At 34.3% G+C, this 26,843-nt stretch overlaps 1 protein-coding gene and 1 pseudogene across 1 annotated transcript; both read left to right on the top strand.

The window, feature by feature from the left end:
• Positions 1-9,166: 9,166 nt before the first annotated feature.
• LOC110601761 lies at positions 9,167-17,261 on the top strand (annotated as a pseudogene).
• A 7,675-nt stretch (positions 17,262-24,936) lies between these two features.
• LOC110627650 (tubulin beta chain) lies at positions 24,937-26,838 on the top strand. Its single transcript, XM_021773997.2, has 3 exons — positions 24,937-25,502; positions 25,594-25,863; positions 25,949-26,838. The coding sequence occupies exons 1-3, from the start codon at positions 25,109-25,111 to the stop codon at positions 26,623-26,625; spliced, it is 1,341 nt and encodes a 446-aa protein (XP_021629689.1). The 5' UTR covers positions 24,937-25,108; the 3' UTR covers positions 26,626-26,838.
• The last annotated feature ends 5 nt before the right edge of the window (positions 26,839-26,843 follow it).

Below are 26,843 nucleotides of genomic sequence, written 5' to 3'. Positions count from 1 at the left end.
GTCATTAATTGATCCCCTTGAGGGTGTTAAGACCATTGGTTGCAAATGGGTTTTCAAGAAGAAAATTGACATGAATGGAAATGTGCATACCTACAAAGCAAGGCTTGTTGCAAAAGGTTTCAAGCAAACTCATGGTATAGACTATGATGAGACCTTTTTGCCAGCTGCAATGCTTAAGTCAGTTAGAATTCTCATTGCCATTGCTGCGTACTATGATTATGAGATATGGCAAATGGATGTCAAAACAGCTTTCCTTCATGGAAACTTGCTCGAGGATGTGTACATGACACAACCTGAGGGTTTTGTAATCCCTGAGAATTCTGGAAAGATTTGCAAGCTTAAGAGATCCATTTATGGGTTGAAGCAAGCTTCTCAGAGCTGGAATCTTCATTTTGATGAGACAATCAGGGACTTTGGATTCATCAAAAATGAAGATGAACCTTGTGTTTACAAGATGGTTAGTGGGAGTGCAGTTGTGTTTCTAGTCCTATATGTGGATGACATATTGCTCATTAGAAATGATGTCCCTACCTTGCAAAAGGTTAAGACTTGGTTAGGAAATTCTTTTTCAATGAAGGACTTAGGTGAGGCTGCATATATCCTTGGTATTAAGATCTATAGGGATAGATCCAAGAGGATAATCGGTCTGAGTCAAAGTACTTATATTGACAAGGTGCTGAAAAGGTTCAACATGCAAGATTCCAAAAGAGGATTCTTGCCCATGTCTCATGGTATTCATCTTAGCAAGAATCAATGTCTTATGACATCTGATGAGCGAGAACGGATGAATAAGATTCCTTATGCTTCTGCTATTGGATCTATCATGTATGCCATGTTATATACTAGATCAGACGTCTCATATGCCTTGAGCACAACAAGAAGATATCATTCAGATCCCGGTGAGAGTCACTGGACAGCTGTTAAGAATATCCTAAAGTACCTTAGAAGGACTAAGGATGCATTCCTAGTTTAAGGAGATTTGGAAGACGAGCTAGTTGTAAATGGTTACACAGATGCTAGTTTCCAAACCGACATAGATGACTTCAGATCGCAGTCAAGATTTGTATTCACTTTAAATGGTGGAGCTGTTAGCTGAAAAAAGTTCCAAGCAGAGCACTGTAGCAGATTCTACAACAGAAACTGAGTATATAGTAGCATCAGATGCAGCTAAAGAGGCAGTCTGGTTACAAAAATTCATCTCAGAGTTGGGAGTGGTTCCCAGTATTGCAAATCCTATGGACCTTTATTGTGATAACAATGGTGCCATAGCATAGGCAAAGGAGCCCAGATCTCATCAGAGATCTAAACACATACTCAGGCGATATCACCTTATTCAAGAGATCATTGATAGAGGAGATATCAAAATATGCAAAATAGACACAAATGACAACATTGCAGATCCACTGACTAAGTCTCTTTCACAAGTTAAGCATGATCAACACACTAGGTCTATGGGTATTAGATACTTATATGATTAGGCCTAGTGCAAGTGGGAAATTGTTAGTGTATATGCCCTAGGCCATTATCTTGGGCCTTTTTGTATGTCGTTTTGGTTATTAATAAAAGAGGTTTTTATCATTATTATTTATTTGCATGTTACATAATAATGATTATCATCCCTGGTTACTTATTATTATGTTGATAATAATAAAATATAGCTAGTATGATTATTGATTGATAATCATGAGATGATTATGTATATATTGATATAATTCAATAATCATAGATACTTGTTAGAGAACAAAGTATTGGATGAACCCGCACTGAGATCACTACATGGGTTATTGTCATAAGTGAATCTCAAAATAGTTATGTCTTAATCCTTTGACTTGAGATTGTCATAGTTTCCAACATAAGGACTATTATGTTTTGACATAACCAAACATTGTCTTTAATCGGACAATCATAAAGGTTATGATTGAGAATAATAGAAATTATGTAGAGGATATTGAATAATCAAGATATGATTTGTCCCTCTCTTTGAGAGAGATATCTTCTAGGCCCCTCGATAAGTGAGACTGAGAAATGCATGGCCGTGCTCAAATGAATTGATAGTGTAATCAATATCATTTGAATTTATCAGTCTACTTAGAGATCGAGAAATCATAAGTTTGAACATTATAAGTTTGATATTGACCATGACTTATGTTCAAACTAGATATCGTGTGACAAAGGGATTAATACATGTTCTATTTATTAGGCTTTATTAGACTATTGATCCTCATATTAGTTGGGTAGTCATAATGTCTTGCTAGAGGCTACTTATGACTTATGGGCCTTGTGGGACTGGACCTATTGCCAATTAATGTGGGCCTATTGGGTCACACACAAAAGAACGTTGTTGATGTGCTATGTCATATTAATGGGCTAAAAGCCCAAAGCCCATTAATATAATTAATAATAATAAAGTGTTATTAATATTAATCATTAATATAATTAATAATAATAAAGTGTTATTATTATTAATCATTAATATAATTAATACTAATAAAGTGTTATTATTATTAATCATTAATATAATTAATAATAATAAAGTGTTATTATTATTAATCATTTATTATTATGAGATAATAATATTTAAAAGATCTGCAGTATATCTGTAACTGTTACAGATAAAGGACTCTATCACATAAGATATTTGAGTATCTGCGAGATTGTGATAGTGGGTTATGAACACAACTCCGTTTAGGAAAAGGAGTTGTGAGAAAAACACAACTCCTTTTAGGAAAATGAGTTGTGGGAAAAACAAAAGATTGAAACATATAAATACCCCTTCTACAAATTGTGGAAGGGACATTTTCGAGAAAACTCAGTCTAAAAGCTGCAGATTGTGAAGCACATAATCTATCTATCTTTGAGAGAGCTAGCACTCTAGAAGGATAGAAGACGTTCATGTGGATACCATAGAGGGTGTTCGTTTGAAAAAGCAGCACCATCAGTCCAACATTGTATCTTCTCGACAAGATTAACAGGTTAGTTTCATATCCTTCTTGTGAATTAAACGAAGCACTCGGATTCTGGAAAAATTTAATCCAAGATTTTATTTTTCCGCTGCGCCTTTGAGTTGCAATAATCTCGGGATTTCCCAACACTAGTCATTTGCCTGGCGGTTACCCTCCTTGTGATATTTTTTGGGTAGAAATTGTCTTAATTATTGTCTTTTAAGACTAGCACCCGAAGATTCGCCTGGCGATCACCCGTCTTGTGGCTCGCCTGATGCTCACCCGTCTTATGGCTCGCCTGACGGTTACTTGCCTTATGGCGTTTTTGGGCAGAAATTGCCTTAATCATTATCTTTTGGGTCTAACACCTGAAGACTCATAGGGCGGTCACCCGCCTTGTGGCTCGCCTGGCAGTTATCCACCTTCGTGTAAAAAGTCTCTATGAGGATTTTCTCTAATAGAAGCGAGGCATCATCCAAGCCGTAATCTTCCTCTTGTTCCTTTTGGTACCTTTGTACAACACGAACCAACTTCCAGTCAACGTCTCTTGGGGCCTCATCCGATGATTCATCATCCTCCACTTTTGCCTTACCTTAGGACTGCATGTGAACTGCCTCCGTCCGAGTCTTTAGAGTCTCAAAGGATGCTTCTTCCCTTATTATGGGAGCCATGAATAAGGCCTCCTCTTGATCTTTATACTGCTCGAGAGTTGCCTTCAACTTCTTGATGTATTGCATCATCTGCTAGTTGTTCAAATTATTGAGGCCTGTCTCATTGACAATGGAAGGAGTGTCCTGCCCACTGGCAAGGGTGGAGGAAACAATGGCTCCCTTGTTAGCAGCAGACTTTGCAACAGTTTATGAATTTTTAGCCATCTTTAAGAGTGAGAGATGACAAAAAGATTCTATGAGAAGAGGTAAATGGAAAGGCTAGCTGAATTTATCCCAAATTAATAAGAAAACTCAATGGGATCTCGGTAATGGAACCAAATGGTGTAGCAAAAAAAGAGCTGAAAATGATCTGTCACCTTGCAAAAGAGAGAAAGTGAGGTGGTTGGTGCCTATGGGCAACACTTCGACACTCAAGTCAGTAAGTTTATCAAAGAGGGAGAGTGTAAGTAGATTGCTTGAGCTTAAAAAGAGTGTGTAAGAATGCGTACCTTGAACTCTATATACTTTGCTTTTATACTGTAAGAAGATAGGGTTAGTTAGTGACTTCCATGAAAATCCCTCTAGTACCAGCTAGTGAATAAGAAATCTTGTGATTGTAGATATAATGGAAATTTGCTGTATAATATCTTTTAACGATAACCTAGATGTCACGAGAGGCTCGACTAGACACATGGAGCTAGTCTTCTACCGTTTCGAGCACTGACCGTCATGATGACTAATTTTTCTTTTTTATGGTGAGACTTGCATGATCGAGTGTCACAGGTTATTAGGACTTTATCACATAGCTCTTTCTTATAGTGATAATATATAGTATACTTTGAGGGCATATTGTGTCATATCAATAAGACAATATAATATTTAATTTAATATATAAATATGTAAATTAATTAAATTTTAGTAAAAGAATAGAAACCAACAAAAAAAGATATTGAATATATATATATATATATATATATATATATATATATATATATATATATATATATATCTTTTAATAATATAATTATGAGTTAAAAAGGAATAAGTCTATTCTGTATAGAATTGTAGTTATTTGTTGGTATTGTAATTCCTTTTCTAATTTGTCTTTAAAATCCTTGTATAAATACCTTTTCATGATTAATGAAATATACGGTTAACCAAAACCTTCATGGTATCAGAGCCTTAGCTGCTTAAAACCCTTTCTTTGTCTTTTCTTCTTTTTACCATGAGTAGGACTGAATCTGCCCTTGTTTCTTCGTCTTTTGTCCTTGTGGCAACTGCTTCAGCGCCACTAATGAATTTCTCTCCTATGTCCAATCTTACCCATTAAATTCCTTTGAAATTAACTTCTACCAGTTTTCTCTTGTCTACTAGTTTTCTCTTGTGGAAATCACAGTTCTTACCTATACTGCGTGGATGTGCGCTTGAGCATACTATTGATTGCTCGCAATTCACTCCTATGAAATTCTTATCCGATAATCAATATAATTCTGCCTATTATTCTTTGCAGATTCGTCAAGATCACATGATTTTTAATTGGATTGTTGCCTCTATTTCAGAGTCTATTCTTCCGCAAATTATGGGTGCCGAAACAGCTAAAAAGGTTGGAACAAGCTAGTTGCTTCCTACACTTGCACCTCTAAATCTAAAATTTGAGAATTCAAGATGCAACTTTATACCTTAAAGCGTGGAGTCGATTCTATTGAAACTTATATGAAAAAAAGTAAAGGGGATTGCTAATAAACTTGCTTCGTTACAACATTCTGTTTTAGACAATGATTTGGTCGAATTCATCAAAGCCGGTCTTAGACGCACATATCATCCCTTTACATGAGCTCTTGAAGTCCGACAAGAGGATATTTCTTATGACACACTATATGGTATGCTCCTTAAGAGGAGGAGAAGAGAATAGAGAATTCTTTCAAAAGAGTGTGGAGCATACCATAAGAAGAAACTCTTCGAGAATGGCTCTTCGAAGGTTGTTCTAGGTGACATTTGACTGCAATCTCTTTACGAGAGAAAATCCTAAGGGAGCCATAAGAAGGGAAGACATACCTGAAGCAAGAAATTTCGTAAAAGAAGAACTGAAGAAGGAGGAAGTTTGAAGTAGTAAAGAGAAAACTCAGAAATTCCAAAGTCATTCAAAATGTTCCAAGTAAGGTTTTTATAGGCCTAAAAAAATTTTAAAATTCAAAAATCTCAGGTAGCAATTCTTCGAAATCCTCCTAATAATTATTGCCTTCATTTGATGATGCCTGTTTGAGAATCGCTAATGGTGAGAGCGTGTTTCTCGGAGGAAAACACGTCGAAAACTGTCCCCAATGGCTCTATAAAAGTAAATTCGCTCCTCAACCTATCATAAATAATCTTCGCTAACATATAAAATGGTAAGGACCGTTGAGATCCACAACACCCCTGACTTCTTCGATATCTGGAACGAGCAGGACGACCTCTTCAATGCACGTACCACACACTAAAAATAAATATAAAGACTACTGATCCAAATAAAGGTCGTACGGACTGGGCATGACTTGATAAAATCAGGGCAATGACAAACTGACTTCCACCCGATAGTCGGCCCCTCTAGCCCTCTTCGAAGTATTAAATGCGCATACAGAAAAGCTGCCCAGCCACCTGACACGCCCGCCAAAGAGTATGGGCTCAATGGCTCTGCATTAATTAGTCATCTATCAGCCGCCTGACATACCTGCCGCCTCATGCAAACATTCAATTTGATGGGATATAAAGTAGGGAATCAAGGTATAAATATCCCAGAACCAACTTCCCATGGGAAAGGCTAACTCTTCTTAAATCTCTCTTTCAATTCCAGGAACTAAGGCTAAAAGAAGTTAATCTCTCTCTCAGATGCTCAAGGATGAAACCTCAAAATAGAGGCTCTTTGGAGATTTCTTAAAGATGCTTTACTATTTTATTTTCTTTTATGTTCTTTTTATATTAACGAATTTCAGATAATTCTTGATCTAATTTGAGCATCGGAGAGTCTACTCTCGGTGAACCCTTGACCGTCTTTTCTATCTTATAGGTCTCCTTCTTCAAGATCAAACACGAAGGGACCTAACAGAATTAACCATTGATTAATGGTCAACCCATTGAATCGAGTCGCTGCCCAAGTATCCATATCAGGACAACTCGCTGGATCTCCCATCATCAGTATTTAATATGTTACATGGATAACCTAGAAGGAAGTTATACTTATAAAATTTTATTTCTTAGTCTTCCTTGAATGTGCATGCCAATATTATTAATTAGATTTAATATTTAGATTCCTTTGAAATATGATAATAGGCATTTCAAATAAAAATTTATTTGTTGATAAATATTATTGAATTTACAACATGTATTATTTTAATATATATGCCGTACAAGTTTTCTTCTGCAAATAAATTGCAAAAGCAATTGGTATTAAAATATATTTATTAAAAAAGGGATCAAGATCCCTAGTTGCAGAGCCATGAGCTCCTAAACTGAAGTGATATGACCTTAGGGCTGAGGCCCTTTAGCGCCAAAAATTATAACGTGAGTTATCTTAAGGGCATGAAAACTATGTTATTTTGTTAGCCGGCCCTCAATGCGCTTAGGTCCCTTAACACCAAAAAATACAACATAAGTTAACTTAAGAGTATAAAAGTTACGTTGTCTACTTACCGATCTCAAGGCTAAGTCCCCCTTATTACCAAAAACTACAATACAAATTGGCCTAAAGGCATGAAAACTACGTGGTCTAGTTAGTGCTCGCCTCATAACTAAGGCCTCTTAGAGCCAAAAACTATAACGCAATATAGCCTAAGGGTACAAAAACTATATTATCTAGTTAGCACTAATCTTAGAGTTAAGGCCTTTTAACACCAAAAACTACAAACACAAGTTAGCTTAAGGGCACAAAAAACTACATTGTCTAGTTGGCATCGACTTCAAGACTAAGGCCATAATACATAAAACCGCCCCCAACTCTAAAAGTCCATCGTAGAGCTCCTACTCCCAAACTCCAACATCCATTATAAGGGCTCCGACTCTTAGGTTATGCCATTCCAGACTTAAGCAATATGTGTTAAAAAAAAAAAAGATATAGCTAACTACTTAAGAAACTATATAAATGTTTGAAGTTGGAGACATCTATCATATGACTCTCAATAAAGCTTAGGACTTCTAAAAAAGATCAACGAAAGAGTTTAAAATTAAAAGTAAGTCTAAAAGGTCAAAAGATGCTCAATAAAAAAAGCTCAAAATTAATTTTGTAAGACCTACAGGTTTTAAAGCAGTTCAATAGAAGAGTTCAAAATAAAGAATAAAATAACGTCTAAAGGAGCTCAATAAAAGAGCTCAAAATTAAATGTAAGATTCATATAAATTAAATTTCAAATGTATGATCTCTAGACGTTTAAAAGAGTTAATTTATAAGACCTACATGTAAGACCTACATGCCATCCCATCTATGAGATTAAAAGAGTTAAATAGAAGAGAGTTAAAAAAAAATGAAGAGAGGACGAGAAAAAAACTTAAATGAGATGGCATGTAAAAATAGAACCTTTAAAGAAAGATCTTGAAAGGGAAGATTTCAAAGGTATGACTTTAAGGCTAAGACCTTAGAATGAAAGACCTTAAAAAATCTCATAGCGTAAAACTTTTGAAGGTAAGACCTTCGAATATATGCCTTCTAAATGATCTCAAAATTCTGAATATAAGACCTTTAAGGGTAAGACTTAAAAAGATAATACTTCTAAAAGACATTTTTAAAAGGTAAGATCTCATAATATAAGAGTTCAAAAAGGAAAACCTCATAAAGCGTAAAATGAAATATTCAAGTTAAATTATAAGCATTATAGGCCAATCTTAAAGTTTTGAAATTTTAATTTTGTTTCTTAAAAGCTCAAGTCAAGACCACACATACTTTATTAATTATAATTAATGTAATATAAATATAAAATATACTTCTTTCATCTTATTTACATTTGGTCATTTGACTTAATTGATTGAACTATAGAATAATAGCATCTGATAAAATAAAAATAATTTAAGAAATAATGGGCTCTATTAAAAAATATTCTCGCATCTTTCTAGTAAGAGTAAAACTAAGGTAAAAAGTAAAGGGGCAAACTTGGAGAGAGGACTCAGCGTCTTCTTTTATCTAATATTCTCCCATTCTTTTTTTTTTTTTTTCTCTTCATCTCTAAAATCCAACTTCTTTTTTGTCCCCCTTTTTTTTCTCTATTCTACCCAAGAGCTCACAACGAAATTTTTTTAGATTTAATTTGGATATTAGAGGGTTTTTATCAGGAGATAAACTCCTAAATATTTTCTTTTTTTTACTGGTCTTATTGAATTGTGGATTCTCTTTTTGATGGAGCAAGGATAACTGATAAACATGATAAATAATAAATATATGAATGTAAATATAAATATTTAATTTAATGATAGTGAGAGTCATTCTTATAGCCTTTCTATAAAAAGCTTAAATAAATAAATAAGCCGTGGAAAAAAGAAAAAAAATCATTGTAATAATCCGGAACGAAATGGCACGCACAAAGTTGAAGATGACGAGGGGAATGAGAATCCAAAAAGTTGCTGACGTGTACTCAGTGGACCATAACGAAGCAACATAGTACCGCTCTATATTTAATCCCCGCCTCCCTAGACTCTACTTGATTACTTCACACTCGCGCTCCATCTTTCTCCAAAGAACCGACTTGCCTCCATTTTTCCAACTTTCTATTGGCAGGAGCCTCTGAGCCTCAACTCTGTAGCCCTAATCTCATCGCCTTCTTCACATCCAAACCCCAAATTCACCCTTATTTTTTTCACATAGGTATGTTTTTCTCTTCTCTCTGTGTTTTGCGTGTGTTTGACGCAGAACTTGCTCATTTCAGTTGGCGTATGATTTATACGTTTACTCTTTCGCATTTCAATTTTGAGTTATTAAAATTTAGTGCTGAATTGTTATTGATGTTCTTGTTCTCGTTGATGCATTCCAATGTGATTCAGGTTCATTTGATGCTGTTTACAGTAGTTTGTTTTGATGATTACCTACTTCTCTTCCTGTTCTCCTTTTTCTGTTTTTAACGTGTTTTCAATTTTTAGTCTTTCTTTGCCTTCTGTGTTTTCTGGTTATCTGACTATGAATGTGCTTATGGTATGAATGAGGAGTATAAAATTTGAACGGACTGCAGGCCGTTGATATTCTGTCTAGTTACTTTTTCAATTGAAATGATTCGAGTACATGGATGATTAATTATGAAGGTAAACTTATCCTGCAATTGTGAGCATTAGAATATTTGACGTTTTTTGTTTTCTGTGTAATTCAGTATGGAACTCTACGTGCAATTAGATTATTGATGTTAAGATTATTCTCTCTGACCGTATCCCAGTCATTAAGAACTAATAAGAATAAGGACAGCAAAAATTGGAAAACACGGCAAGTATTTCACTTGATCAGCCTTCGAATCGACCCGACATGCTCTCCTATTGACAAAATCCAAAGGGTAGGAAATGTCCAAAATTAAATGATTAATCTGTTTTACCAGTCCAAAATTACTACGATTGCAGCTAAAATAGCTTTTTAACTAACTTTTGTCTTATGTTACAATACAAACAACGGTAACAACTAAGATCTAATCCCAAACTAGTTGGGGTCAGCTATTTGGATCTTTTGTTTTTTGTCTTTCAGCTTTGTTTGACCTCAGGTCCACATATCCAAAACGGTATATGTATTCATGCTTATGCTTGCTCTTGGATGCCTGAATGGTAGTTAATTGTTTCTCTGTCAGTTGTAAATTGTAATTTAAATGATGGATATGTATTATTTGCAGGTATGCCACTTGTTTCCCGGGCAAGTCCATCATATTGTCTTCCAACTGACATATCACGGTGTAAAACTGGTCAGAATGTGCTTTTTGGTGTGACTAATAGCATAGAGGCATTCAAACAGAAAGAAACATGTTTTAGATTCTGTTCTTTGTCTTGCAACTCTATAAAAACATCTTGGGTTCCAAGAGAATGGGTAAGAATTAGAAGAGAGAATCAACTGGTTGTTGCTGCAAGCCCTCCTACAGAGGATACTGTGATTCCTGCAGAACCACTAACTAAAGAGGATCTTGTAGGATACCTTGCCTCTGGCTGCAAGCCTAAGGAAAAATGGAGGTATAAATATGTTTTGATAAATATTGTACTATTTCATTAAGCTGGAACATCAAATGTTGTTGTTTCTTTTTTACTTTTTAGTCTTTTTAGTCAAAATTCTTACTTTGATCATGATCTCAAAATTACTCCATTTGATGTGTTCCCTTTCATAGGTGTGGAATATGGATTTATTACCTGAGATAGATTTTTCTATTCATTATAGTTCCTTGCAATGATGCTTTCATAAATAAATAAACTTGATTGAAAGTTAGCTAGTTTACCTACAATTACCTGAAGTATTTATGAAGGTTTGATTATTATGTTCATTCTAGCCCATATGGAGGTTAATACACTTATATGCTTTTAAAGTTTTATCACAAGTACCTTCCGTTGAGGAAGAGTTTCTCACTTCATGTCTGAAATGACAGTTGCTAAATTCTGCTTCCATATATTTGGTTTGTTAGTTTCAACCATTGAGGATTTTTATGTTTGATTTGTGATTTTTCTCAAATCAGTTATTTGCTAAACTGAATACGTGGTTCTTCACAGAATAGGTACAGAACATGAGAAGTTTGGATTTGAACTTGGAACTTTACGCCTTATGAAATATGAACAAATTGCAGTTTTGCTTAATGGTATTGCTGAGAGATTTGATTGGGAGAAAATAATGGAGGGTGACAATATTATAGGACTCAAACAGGTAAACTGGTTGTTTTATTTATCTTCATTTCCTTTTATGGAAGACCACATTTGCATTCCTTCATGTTTACATCTTGTACTTATTTGCGTGGTTTGTATGTCATTGAATGGTAATGCACAACATTTTATTGGAGGGGGAAATTCTGTTATTATTTTCTCAATGGCATGTGCTGCACCAGCTACTAACACAAATTAATTCTTTTATTGCCAAGAATTTCATAATAACTTTATGTTATTGTATACCAGGGAAAGCATAGCATATCATTAAAACCTGGCGGCCAGTTTGAGCTGAGTGTTGCACCACTTGAAACTTTGCATCAAACTTGTGCTGAAGTTAACTCGCACCTTTATCAGGTAGGTTGAGAATCGCAATATTATACTTCAGTATCTGTATGAACAAGCTTGTTGTCTTTCTTCATAATTGATGCAAGTTGGTTGTAGATGATGGTTATCATCTTATATTTCTTCTGTAACAAGATAAATTGCTTTTGGAAAATTGCACCACATGTTCTTAATATACAATTTCTTCACAAAATCATCACAATTAGGAATTCTATATACAAAGTTATCAGCTAGATTCTCGCTCATGGCTTGCTGGACTGGTGGGGTTGGTAGGTAGCGGTGTCAACATCTTTTTTTGAAAATATATGGTCATTTTTATCAAATAATCTCCTATATTATCCCCTTCTGGCCTATGTTATATTTGCGTGTTTATTTCTTGATGCATTCAGCTTCTTCCTGATCTTACAGTTATTTTATCAATAAATAACAGAAATAAATGTTCAACAATGATGGATCTGATGATGATTTTGATAGTTTTTTTTCTTTTTTTTTTTTTTTTGTGCATGCATAGGCTACGTTAGCTTGTTTGCCTAATGAAGCACCAGTTGAAGCTGACTACATTATTCTCTCTTCTTCTTCCTTTTTAAAAAAAATAAAAAATAAAAATAAAGTGAAGTAAAAAAATAATATGCAGAATTGTGACGCTGTGCATGTGAGGTTTACTGTCCAACATCTCTCTTGATGAGATTATATGTGTCTTGCTCTTCAGATTGATATCTTTCTCTCATATTTCATATTTTCCATTTTTAATCCTCATGCTATGCCTTTTAAGGTTTTATAAAAAATGGCCCAAACTTGATTAAAATTCAGTGAGTATTTGATGGTGTTATTAATTTTTTTGTCAGTTTTTTATCACAACCTAATGGGAATGCTGTTTAAGCTCAGTATAATCATCATATGCTATTTCTTTTACCAGGTGAAATCTGTTGCAGAGGAAATGGGAATTGGATTTTTAGGAATTGGCTTCCAGCCCAAATGGGGACGTAAAGACATACCTGTTATGCCCAAGGTATTAGTTCTTCTGTTTTCAGCCACTCAAGTGAGGAAAAAATACATTGCTTCCTCTATTCTTAAGGAAGTAGTAGATTCTGGAATGGAAATTGCTTTTTCTAATGTGAATGGACATAATTGTCCTCAGAAGTAAAACCATACTAGAAAATATGTTAGCATCTGGCAAATGAAAGTTATATTCACAAGACAAACACCAAATGTTCTGCTAATTATTTGTATGTGTTTTGTCCCTTTTTCCCTATGCATTTTTCCTTGGGTTGTGGGAGGGAGTAGTTTGGAGAAACATCAAGCTTTTTTTTTCTTGCATATTTGACCATTGTCAAATTTGGATTTTGCATTTTGAACTTTCATTGCATTCTCTATTTTTTTCTTATTAAATACAACAGTTCAAGTCACTTAGCTTTCAGTTGTTTCATGTTTGATATTCTATCTCTTGATAATTCTCAAGTTTTGTGGCTATAACCTTTTTTCTTAAAGCTCTCTAGAATTGCATTATATATCAAAAGGAAAAAATTTCTGAAATAAAGTTATCTAATTCTTATTATTGGAATAAGTTACATAGGTTAGCCTTTCCACTTTGTCCTATAACATACGGGCACTCCTTTTCATATTTTCTGCTCTGTAATTCTTACCCCTTTTCTCTCTCAAATTATGTTTCCTTTCGGAACTTTGATTACTTTCAGTGGTGATGTGTATTTTATCTCAGGAAGATATGAAATCATGAGGAACTACATGCCTAAAGTTGGCTCATTAGGACTTGATATGATGTTCAGGACATGCACTGTCCAGGTTAGATGAACTTGACATTTTCTCAGAATTGGTAATTCTGAAGCAAACTATTTTATTCTGCCGAATATTTAGTAATTTAATCCTGAAGTTTCTTGATTCTACCAAATTTCTTTTTTGAAAATAAAAAGCACTCACTCTGGTATGTCAAATTCATTTTCGATAGGTTGATCTGGATTTCAGTTCTGAAACTGACATGATAAGGAAATTTCGCACTGGTCTTGCTTTGCAGCCGGTGAGAAATTTTGTGAACCTGTTTTTAACTTGAAGTTTCTCGTATTCACTTGCATCTAACTATTGCAAATTAACAGATAGCAACAGCTCTATTTGCAAATTCACCTTTCGTTAAAGGAAAGCCAAATGGTTATCTAAGCATGAGAAGGTTTATAAACATCATTGTAGAGTAGCTGCACTTGCTGTTTCTCTATTTGTTGCCCATGGACTTCTTAGTTAATTTTCTTTGCTGTGCAGCCAAATTTGGACTGATACTGACAAGAATCGCACTGCCATGCTGCCTTTTGTTTTTGATGACTCATTCGGGTGAGTTTTAAATTTCATTTACTTTGGAACTTTTCTTATTTCATTTACTTTGGAACTTTTCTTGGTTTCTTTTCTCTCTCTCTTGTTTGATTGCTGGGATGAAAATTCTTTAGAGGTTATCTTTCAAATATTTTCATGTATAGAAAAGCAGGTAAACCATCTATAAGCGCAGACTTTTTCCCCCTAAAATCCAAAAATTGGGCTTCATGATTGAATCTCTTTCTCTAAATTCTTTTGCAGGTTTGAGAAGTATGTTGATTATGCACTTGATGTTCCAATGTATTTTGTTTATCGAAAGAAGAAGTACATTGTCTGCACTGGAATGTCATTCAGGGTATTCATACATTCTTCGTCTTGTAATATGAGTCTTTCTTCCCTTGATATCTTGTTTGTTGCTTGTCAGGACTTTATGGCTGGAAAACTTCCTTGCATTCCCGGTGAATTGCCGACCCTTAATGATTGAGAGAATCACTTAACAACAATTTTTCCTGAGGTTTATGTCATATGCATTTTGGTTCATTTGGTAAAATGCATGTTATCTTGATGCTCTGGCTTACCTTTGCCTGCTGTAAGCCTGTAACTCTTTTCATTCAGGTCAGATTGAAGCGATCCTTGGAAATGAGAGGTGCTGATGGAGTGCCTTGGACGAGATTGTGTGCATTTCCAGCATTTTGGGTAGTGGCCTTTCTAATCTATCTAAATCTGTCTATTTCTTCACATGATTTTTTAATACCCATTTGGATAGGGTTGAGCCTGAGGGTTTATAGAACCTTAAAAAAACACTCCACATAGGAAGGCTGTGAAACTTGAAGAGAAATCTTCAGGTCATCGAAAGTTAGCTTTTCAATAGATGCTTATGGAATGGGAAACGATAATCTTTTTATTGATATTCACTTGTGTGACCCCATGCTCCTTCCTACAGTAGTCTGCTGATCTAACTAAAATATAATCGTATTGTCTGCTTGTGTTGATTGGAGAAACTATTTTTCTTTTTTTTTTTGGTGGGGGCAGCAGAAGGGGATTGAACCTTGACCCCTTGTACCACTAGACAAGCACATTTACTTCTCATATAGATTCTATTACTGCTTCATTTATAGATTACCAAATCAGGTTCATTTTCTTTAAAACATCAGGTAGGATTGTTGTACGATGATATCTCTCTTCAAAATGTGCTGGATATGATAGCTGATTGGACTCCTGGAGAAAGGCAAATGCTAAGGAATAAGGTAATGCAAACACCAAATGGTTGATGAACACTAAACTGCATTGCAGAAGCGCTAGCCTGCAGCATATGAGATCTATAATTTGTAGAAGTGGCATATAACGTATCTTTTCTGTTGCTTAAAGAATATGTATATATGTATATATGTGTGTATATATATATATATATGTGTGTGTGTGTATTGGTGTATTTGTTTTGGTTATCATAAATCTTCTGAAAATATTCTGGGGTGAGGTGTCAAAAGGTCAAGTACTTGGAAATTTATTATTGGGCTTTTTGGTGTTCGTTGCTCATTCTTTTTTAAGTCAGAATTTGAAAATAATGATATAAGGACCACACAATGTCAAGTTGAACCTTTCAAATGCTTTTTTATATCAATGATCTTATGATTGATGCAAGTTTATGATACCTGATGTTGATGGATGTCATGGGCTCATGCTTAGCATTTTGTACTCTTGTCATGTTTTTAACTGTTCTCAACCAAGTCTATACTTATATAGGAGCACAGTGCACATATAGCATAATGAGCATGTCTATTCTTAGTTTGAATTAGGATAAGTTGCTTCCTACTTACATTTATTCTACTACAGAATGAAGTCTGACCTTCTTTTACATCATCTTGGTGCTGTAAAGAAGACGGCAACATCTGATTTGAAATTAGTTTTGTAGGTTCCAAAGACTGGTGTAAGGACACCATTTCGGGATGGATTACTGAAGCATGTTGCTGACAATGTTCTAAAGTTGGCCAAGGTAACTTTGGTACTATAAATGTTTGAGGCTTTCAGCTCTAGAAATATTCTTAAACCATATCTCCATTTTTCCTTATGACAAAAAAATGAATCTATCATTCTCCAGGATGGCTTAGAAAGGAGAGGCTTTAAGGAAATTGGGTTCTTGAATGAGGTGGCTGAGGTGGTTAGAACAGGTAATCAACTCGACTTGTTGCTTCTGTTTATTCTATTTTGTCTTTTTGGATGTTAAAAATTTGTGATTTAGCTAAAAGGCTTAGGCTTACAATTGTTAACACAGCTTGTCATATCGTCTTTCTTCAATGTGAAAATCCCATGCCAGATATCCTTCACAAGAAGCATGAATCAGTAGATTCATCTGCTTATTGTTTTACTTGCTCATTATGCTTTAGATGTGTACGTGATTTGGCATGTGTTTTTTATTTTTAATAACCTTATCAGCAAGTTCCTTGTATTCAGATGGCTAAAAAATGAACTCGAAAGGCGTTAGTTTACAGTTTATGCTTTAAGCTTATGCATTGCTTAAATATTTCAATTCCCACCAACTGGGGCTTTTCAAGTGTCTGAATGCCTTGGGATTAGGATAATGTTTGGTTCGAGCCATAGCGAGTTTCAGGTGAACAAATAATTGACTTGCCCATGCTAATTGTTCAGTTTGTTAAACGATTATAGTACATATCCTAGTGTTGTGTAATCTCCCTAGTGATAACTGATAAGATGGCATAATTTGATGCAACCTTGATCTTGATTTTAAAAAAATATAACCTCGTCTTCTGTTGAATTTATTTACTTGATTACTCATCATCATGTCTTTGTGCTGCTGTTTTGAGAACAGTATTCTCAGATGTCTCTTTATAATAACCAATAAACTTTTGGAGATGTATAATGGAAAGTGGGTGCAATCAGTAGATCCTGTTTTCGAGGAACTACTCTACTAAGGTGAATTTGATTCACGAGGCATTTTAGTAGTGTCCTTTTTTTTCTTTTTTTTTTTATGTAAGCTGCTTGTTTCTCTCAACTGCTTTCCCATATGTGGTTAGTGACACATGATTTCACAGGAAAAATTAAAAAAATAAAAATAAAAATAAAAATTATCATGTAAATCCTTGGTATGAGGAATCCCCATATGGAACTTAGTTCAATTCGTGTTTAAAATGAATGAATATCTTTGCTTATGAGATTGTTAGCCATCAGTGTGAATATCAGGATTTGAACAGCTCTCCCCCACCCCTAAGGTAAATGAGAGCAGCTTGTGAGTTTATGGATGACTTGTCCATCCCCCTGACCATGTGACTGTCGACAGGAGCCATGTGCCCACTATTCCCACCGCACATACCCCACCACGTTGTCATCATATTATATGTACATAAATATACGTCGAGTTGATAAGATCTGAAATTTGGATAAAAAAAAACAAAATAAATGAAAATCCTAGAGATCATGTAAAAGATAAATTATTGAGGGGAATTATATAAAACGCAAGGGAGCATTGTAACATCGTAGGGCTGATTATTTAGGCCTTGAAAGCAATGTTCTAACAGCAAGTTTGTGGAAGCATCTCCGTCAAATCAAACCAATCTTTTTTGGCTGTTAAGGATACAAAAATTATTGGTACATGAAATAAACAGTTCCCTCTTGGTGATCGGCTGCAAAGGATAATGATTCATTGATTTGAACAGTTAGTATGTAACAATTGCGCTGATATATACACATCTTTAAGTGCATGTGTAACTGATAACAGTTGTGAGTTCTAACCAATTCATTATCCAATTTTTTCATTTTTAACATCATAATTTATGTCAGTGGATTTATATATAATAAGATAAATATTAAAATTGTCTTTACAAAAATTTGCCATTTAAAACTTAAGAAATTGCCAAAGTGCGGTACCATTGTAACGACTTGAAAATCGAATTGCTATCGGCGTTAGGGTTCAGATCGACTTAAGATTGTTAAAACCCGTAACAAATCTACTATACATCCTATTACACTTGATATAATCTTATACATGATAACACAAACGTATAATAACATTTCCATTTCATTAATCAAAATTCAACCTATGCATGTATTATGATTGAAAATATAAACTCATACTAGAACTCTCAGCAAATGCTCTAGTATGGTCAACATTACATGTCTCAAACTGGGTTAAACTTAACTTATACTTCAAAATTTTTTTACATAAAAGGATCATAAAACATGGATTATAAAAAAAACCCGGGCAAAATACAATTTTAATCCACAAATTAATACATATTCATAGCTATACTATTATATCATAATTATACCAACAACTCGGCCGACCCTCCGAACTAACTCTGATATGCATATCTTGGATTAGGGGAAAGGGATAAACTACAAGAGTCCAGTGAGTAGAAACATAACAAAAGTATTTAATAAAACATATTATCGTATGAATGCGCCACAATATAAACAATTTACATCAAGATAGACTTGTCACCAGTAACCCTCTACATATTCCAATAGTGTCCGGCCCTTGACGGATGCTCTTCAGAACTTGCTCTTAAACATAACATAACATATCCATAGTGTCAGGGGCATAGAATGGATAAGTCCTGATCTTTCCCTTACATAGTGCCAGGGGCGTAGAATTAACAAGCCCTGATCTTTCCATTATGTAGTGCCAAGGGAGTAGAATGGACAAGGTCTGGTCTTTCCATATCCGTCATAACATATCATAACATACCAAAGGGCTAGTGGTTTATCCAACATCCATCCACAACAACAGTAAATTATGCAATGTCTTATATTCGTGAATTTTAATGCAAACAACCTAATCATAAATACATGGCATTTGTGATGCATGAGCACGCATCATTAAGTCATAGAAAATACTTTTAGCTCCTTTAAAAACCTCAACAGTAGAAGAGAGGCAAGGATCAAACTTACCTCTTGAAGAACACAAAAATTACAGCCAGCAAGGGAAGGATTTAGGAGACAGAGGGATGAGCTCCGAAGGTCCCACGGCTGAAACTTGAGATTCAAACTCAATTCTTCAAAGTCAAAGTGAGAAAAAACTCGTAAGAAAATTGTGAAAGGAATAATTTGAGAAGGAAAATAGCAGGAGGCTTATCTCTGCTCGAAATGAAGAAAAAGCTTTCTCCATTTCGGGCAGATGCCCTTTTATAGGTGGCTGAAAAAACCACATTCGGCGGCTGAACCTTAAAACCTTTACAAAGCCCTTTTTTTTTTAATATGTTTTAAAAATATTTCAAAATCATTTTACAGAAATCCTATTTTACCCTTCTTAAAGATTTCAGCTTTGAGATCCCGAATTCCAACGGAGATTCTGTCGGAAAGTTGAAATTCCGACATTGGAGTTTAGCCGAGTATTACATTCTTCTCCCTTAAGAACATTCGTCCTCGAATGTTCAACCAAATAAGCAAAATAAAACATACACATCAAGAATATACATAAAACCATTTTTAACGACTTACTTCAAAAAAGATGAGGATACTACTTAAGCATTAACTCTCAGGTCTCTCAGGTGCACTCTTCCATATTGTAGTGATTCCATAAAACTTTCACCATCGCGATTTTTTTATTTCTCAGCTTTCTGATTTGCGTGTCTAAGATTCGTATTGGTTGCTCAACATAGGTGAGATCTCCTAGGATCTCCATATCAGACTCACTAAGAACCTTATCCAGATCTGACACGAATTTTCGTAACATAGAAACATGAAAAATCAAATGAATTCTCTCCATGAAAGCAGGATAATCTAACTTGTAAGATACATTTCCAATCATTTGCAAGATTTCAAAGGGTCCTATGTATCTTTGAGCTAGTTTACCTTTCTTTTCAAACCGAATCACCCCTTTCATATGAGACATCTTAAGCAATACCATATCTCCCTCCTGAAAAACAACTTGCTTTCTACGGATGTCTACATAGATCTTCTACTCACAGCTGTTCTGATTCTTTCTCTGATGTTGGACATCACCCTGTTGGTGATCTCTACCAATTCTGGCACTACTAAAGCCCTTTCTCCTACTTCATCCCAATAAACAGGCGACCTGCACTTCCCCCCATATAAAGTTTCATAAGGAGTCATCTGCAATCTAGCATGGTAACTCTTATTGTAAGCAAACTCCACCAATGGTAGGTGTTGCCTCCAAGAACCATCAAAATCTAGCACACACATCCTTAACATGTCCTCTATGGTTTGGATGGTCGTTTCATAAAACAGTGATTATAAAGAAAACTCAAGCAAAATACAATTCTAATCTACAAATTAATACATGTCCATAGCTATACTATTACATCAGAACTATACCAACAACTCAGTCGATCCTCCCCCCGAGCTAACTCTGATCCTGCATATCTAGGGTTAGGGGAAAGGGATAAACTACAAGAGCTTAGTGAGCAGAAATATAACAAAAGTATTTTAATAAAACATATGATTGTATGAATGTGTCGCAATATAAACAATTTACATCAATATAGACTTGTCACCAGTAACTCTCTACACATTCCAATAATACCCGGCTCTCGACGGGTGCTCCTCAGGACTTTCTCTTAAACATAACATAAAATATCCAAAATGCCAAGAGAGTAGAATGGGCAATCTTGGTCTTTCCATTACATAGTGCCAGAGGCATAGAATGGACAAGTCCTGGTCTTTCCATTACGTAGTGCTAGGGGTGTAGAATGGGCAAGTCCTGATCTTTCTATATCCGTTATAACATATCATAACATACCAGAGGGCTAGTGGGTCATCCAACATCCATCTACAATAATAGTAAATTATGCTATGCATCATATTCGTGAATTCTAATGCAAACAACCTAATCATAAATACATAGCATTCGTGATGCATGAGCATGCATCATTAAACCATAAAAAATACTTTTACTTCCTTTAAGAACCTCAACAGAAGAAGAGAGGCAAGGATCAAACTTACCTCTTGAAGAACACAAAAATTACAGCAAGCAAGGGAAGGATTTAAGAGATAGAATGATGAGCTCCAAAGGTCCCACGGTTGAAACTTGAGATTCAAACTCGATTCTTCAAAATCAAAGTGAGAAAAAACTCATAAGAAAACTGTGAAGGGAAGAATTTGAGAAGGAAAATAGCAGGAGGCTTATCTCTGGTCGAAATAGAGAAAAAGCTTTCTCCATTTCGAGCAGAACCCTTTTATAGGTAGCTAGAAAATTCACCTTCGACAGCCGAACTTAAAGGTTCAGCAGGTTTGGCGGCCGAACTTTAAAACCTTCACAAAACATTTTTTTTAACACGTTTTAAAAATGTTTCAAAATCATTTTATAGAAATCCTATTTTACCCTTCTAAAAGATTCCAGCTTCGAGATTCCAAATTCCAACGGAGATTCCGTTGGAAAGTTGGAATTCCGACACCGGAGAATGCCATGCATTTATGATTATGTTGTTTGCATTAGAATTCAAGAATATGATGCATTGCATAATTTACTGTTGTTGTGGATGGATGTTGATGACCCACTAGCCCTCTGGTATGTTATGATATGTTATGACGGATATGAAAAGATTAGCGCTTGCCCATTCTACGTCCATGGCACTACGTAATGGAAAGATCAGGCTTTGCCCATTCTACGCTCCTGGCACTATGTAAGGGAAAGACTAGGGTTGTCCATTCTACGCTCCTGGCATTTTGGATATATTATGTTATGTTTAAGAGGAAGTCCTGAGGAGCACCCATCGAGGGCCGGACACTATTGGAATATGTAGAGGGTTACTAGTGACAAGTCCATGTTGATGTAAATTATTTATATTGCGATGCATTCATACAATCAAATGCTTTTATTATATTTCTGCTCACTAGATTCTTGTAACTTATCTCTTTCCCCTAATCCCAGGTATGTAGGATCAAAGTTAGCTCGGGGTGATCAACCGAGTAGTTGGTATAATTCTGATGTAATAGTATAGTTATTGACATGTATTAATTTGTAGATTAGAATTGTGTTTTGTCCGAGTTTTCTTTATGATCCCTATTTTATAATCCTTTTATGTAAAAAAAATTTTAAATATAAGTTATATTTAACCAAATTTGAGTGCATGTAATGTTGACTATACTAGAGCATTTGATGAGAGCTCTAATATGAATTTATGTTTTCAGTTATGATACGTGCACAGTTTGAGTTTTGGTCAATGAAATAAAAATGCTATTATATATTTGTGTGATCATATATGGGATTATATCATGTGTAACAGAATGTATAATAGGTTTGTTACGGATTCCGACGATTTTAAGTCAATATAAACTTTAGCGCTGGTATCGATTTGGTTTTTGAGTCGTTTCGATCATTTTTTTATTTTTATTTTTAATTTTTCTTTTATTTTTATACTAAAATTAATTAATTAATCTATCATATTTCAACTATTCTTATTTTATTATATCGTATAAAAAAATATCTACTTAAAATTCTTTTTTACTGCATTTATTAGAGCTTTTTTTCAATTCATGTATAATAAAAAAAATATTTATTAAATCACGCAGAATCCGAAAATATTTTCGGATTCTGTGTGTCAAAAGAGCGTGTTCGGCATTATGACTGTCGAACACGCTTGTTCGACACTCATAGTGCCGAACAAAGGGCGAAAGCATGTTGTTCGACACTATTAGTGTCGAACAACATGTACAAGCCATGCAGTTTGATCCAAGCCGTCCAAGCCAAGCCGTCCAGGAGTGGGATTGCTGGACAAAGGCCATGTTCGGCACTATTAGTGCCGAACATGGCCTTCCTCAACAACTTTACATAAAAATAATATTTTATTAATTTTTTAATTTTTTATAAATTTAAAAATTAATTAATAAATTTTTTAAAATTATAAAAATTAAATTAAAAATATTTAAAAATATTTTTTAATTTGAAATGCCTTTCATTTTTATTTATTAAAATTTAGCTTTTAAACAATTAAATTTTTTTAAAAATATAAAAATTAAATTAAAAATATTTTAAAAATATTTTTTAATCTGCTTAAATTTTCTGCAATCCATTGCTTCATATTTTTTAATAAAAATATTATTTTTTTAATTTTTTATAAATTAAAAAATTAATTAATAAATTTTTAAAAATTATAAAAATTAAATTAAAAAAATTTAAATATTAATTTTTTAAATAATAAAAGATTTAAATATTAATTTAAAAGGTTCTTTTATTATTTAAAAAAAAGGCTTAATGAATATCAATTAGGAATTCACAAAATAAATGACTCTAGTGGATGAAAGATTTTGGCTCCATTAATTTAAAAAATCTTGAACTATTAATTTAATTATAAAACAAAATCACAACTGATGGGGTAAAATAAAAAATTAAAAAATTAATATTTAAATTTTTTTAATTTAATTTTTATAATTTTTAAAAATTTATTAATTAATTTTTTAATTTATAAAAAATTAAAAAAATAATATTTTTATTAAAAAAATATGAAGCAATGGATTGCAGAAAATTTAAGCAGATTAAAAAATATTTTTAAAATATTTTTAATTTAATTTTTATATTTTTAAAAAAATTTAATTGTTTAAAAGCTAAATTTTAATAAATAAAAATGAAAGGCATTTCAAATTAAAAAATATTTTTAAATATTTTTAATTTAATTTTTATAATTTTAAAAAATTTATTAATTAATTTTTAAATTTATAAAAAATTAAAAAATTAATAAAATATTATTTTTATGTAAAGGTGTTGAGGAAGGCCATGTTCGGCCGAACATGGCCTTTGTCCAGCAACCCCACTGCTGGACGGCTTGGCTTGGACGGCTTGGATCAAACTGCATGGCTTGTACATGTTGTTTGACACTAATAGTGTCGAACAACATGCTTTCGTCCTTTATTCGGCACTATGAGTGTCGAAGAAGCGTGTTCGACAGTCATAGTGCCGAACACGCTCTTTTGACACATAGAATCCGAAAATATTTTTGGATTCTGCGTGATTTAATAAATATTTTTTTTATTATACATGAATTGAAAAAAAGCTCCATTTATTAAGAATTTTAAAATTTCTATGTTTACAATTTCATATTATCATAGAACTCTGCTCATTATGTTATATATTTTGTAAACCATTTTTTTAATAAAAATTCGATTGAATTAGGAAAAGGGTAAATTACTCTTAAGATTTCTAATTTTTTTTCCCATTATTCATTAATAAGTTTTAAGTATATTTTTATTTTTATAGATATATATTAAGCACGCAAAAATACTATCTAATTATATCTGTATTTTGTTTTTTCATTGCAAGCGGTGGAATAATATATGGTGGAAAGGTGTGAACATAGGATTCCAAAATCAAGTGGGAAAGTCGTGGTAGTGTGGGGACTCAAAGGATTACTTATTTAAGAAGAGACAGAGTGATGAGCAAATCTCATTCCTCTCAATAATTGAAGCTTGCCACCCTCTTTTCTCTGTTTAACCTTAGATTTTATATCACTCATTTCCCACCTAATTTGATACTTCAAATCTTAAATGCACCATTATATTTTCATTTATATGGTAGAACCACCATTTCAACTTTTATATTGACCAAACTACCCTCCTCTTCCTATTTACAATGTCTACGAGTAAATCCCAAGTCAAAAAAACATTGGTTTCAACAACATTTTCTTCTAATAAAAAATTTTGGAAAAAGCAAATTAACCCAAGAAGTGATTAACAGCAAACAAAAGAAATTGGGGCAATTATGGAATCTTCACTGACAGATGAGAAATCATCCTAGAGGTTGGTTGATAATTTAGGAACGGATGAGGCCAGAGAAGCTAGAATTGCATCTTCTTTGTCTCTTTCCAAATCCAGCTCACATCTCTTGTTGGAGATTGACATGCCTCCTCCTAACAACGACACATGATATTATTCATTAAACTTTCTATACAATTATCATTTTCTCATATACAAAAAAAATCAGTATCACAATCTCAAAAATCCTATCCCCTAACCTAATCCCTCCACCACCTACAAAAGCCCTGCATCATCTCATTCTTCTTCACCCTTGATCTCCCCCTCTGCTCTGCAAGAAACACCCATAACCACATTACCAGAATGAGAGAAATCCTCCATATCCAAGCTGGTCAATGTGGGAATCAAATCGGAGGCAAGTTTTGGGAGGTTGTGTGTGATGAACATGGCATTGATGCAGCTGGAAACTATGTTGGTAACTCTCAGGTTCAGCTTGAGAGGGTTAATGTTTACTACAATGAAGCCAGTGGTGGGCGCTATGTCCCTAGAGCTGTGCTCATGGACCTTGAGCCAGGGACCATGGACAGCTTGAGAACTGGTCCTTATGGGAATATCTTTAGGCCTGACAATTTTGTTTTTGGCCAAAATGGAGCTGGAAATAACTGGGCTAAAGGTCATTACACTGAAGGAGCGGAACTTATTGATTCTGTTCTTGATGTTGTTCGTAAAGAAGCTGAGAATTGTGATTGCTTGCAAGGTATAATTTCCTTATTTTCTCTTCTTTTTCTTTTATTTTTCCAAGTCCAAATCCATTTTCAGGCATATGATTTGTTCTGGTTACTACACAGGCTTCCAAATATGCCATTCCTTGGGAGGTGGTACTGGTTCAGGCATGGGAACTCTACTCATATCAAAGATCAGAGAAGAGTATCCAGACAGAATGATGTTAACTTTCTCTGTGTTTCCTTCTCCTAAGGTTTCTGATACTGTTGTTGAGCCCTACAATGCCACCCTCTCTGTCCACCAGCTTGTTGAAAATGCGGATGAATGCATGGTTCTTGACAATGAAGCCCTCTATGACATCTGCTTTCGAACTCTCAAGCTCACTAATCCAAGCTGTAAGTTACCCACTTGCCCTTTCCTAACATACTCAAGACAAAAACATTACTTGTCTGATTCTGATATGATCATATGTTTTTACAGTCGGTGATCTTAACCATCTGATCTCTACAACAATGAGTGGAGTAACATGTTGTCTCCGTTTCCCGGGGCAACTAAACTCCGATCTCCGAAAACTAGCCGTAAACTTAATTCCCTTCCCACGTCTCCACTTCTTCATGGTGGGTTTTGCGCCCTTGACCTCCCGGGGATCCCAGCAGTACCGAGCACTGACAATCCCTGAACTCACACAGCAAATGTGGGACGCTAAGAACATGATGTGCGCAGCAGATCCAAGACACGGCAGATACTTGACAGCCTCAGCTATGTTCAGAGGCAAAATGAGCACAAAGGAAGTTGATGAGCAAATGATAAATGTACAAAACAAGAACTCATCCTACTTTGTTGAATGGATTCCAAACAATGTGAAGTCAAGTGTGTGTGATATTCCACCAACTGGGTTGTCAATGTCGTCGACGTTTATGGGGAATTCGACATCAATACAAGAAATGTTTAGGCGAGTATCGGAACAATTCACTGTAATGTTTAGGAGAAAGGCATTCTTGCATTGGTATACAGGAGAAGGAATGGATGAAATGGAGTTTACTGAGGCAGAAAGTAACATGAATGATTTGGTATCAGAATATCAACAATATCAAGATGCTGTTGCAGAGAATGAGGAGGTGGATGAGGACGAGGATGAGGATGAAGAGGCTATGTAAGGATTGTTGGGGCCAATTTAAATGTTAATGGGTTTTGGTTTGGCAAACATATTATGGGTTTTTTTTTTCTACATGTATTTGTGGGTTGATTATGATATTGGTCAATAAGGAAGTTGTTAATTTTGTGAATTTTTGTGAGATTTATGAGTATTTATGTGTAACAGTGAGTGAATTTGTGTGTATATACCAATAAAATTATCTTTTTTAATGCAATTTTG

The sequence above is a fragment of the Manihot esculenta genome, chromosome 1 (assembly GCF_001659605.2).
Source record: "Manihot esculenta cultivar AM560-2 chromosome 1, M.esculenta_v8, whole genome shotgun sequence".
NCBI lineage: Eukaryota > Viridiplantae > Streptophyta > Magnoliopsida > Malpighiales > Euphorbiaceae > Manihot > Manihot esculenta.
The sequence above is the reverse complement of the archived record's forward strand: the minus strand, read 5'-3'. Positions and strand labels throughout refer to the sequence as shown.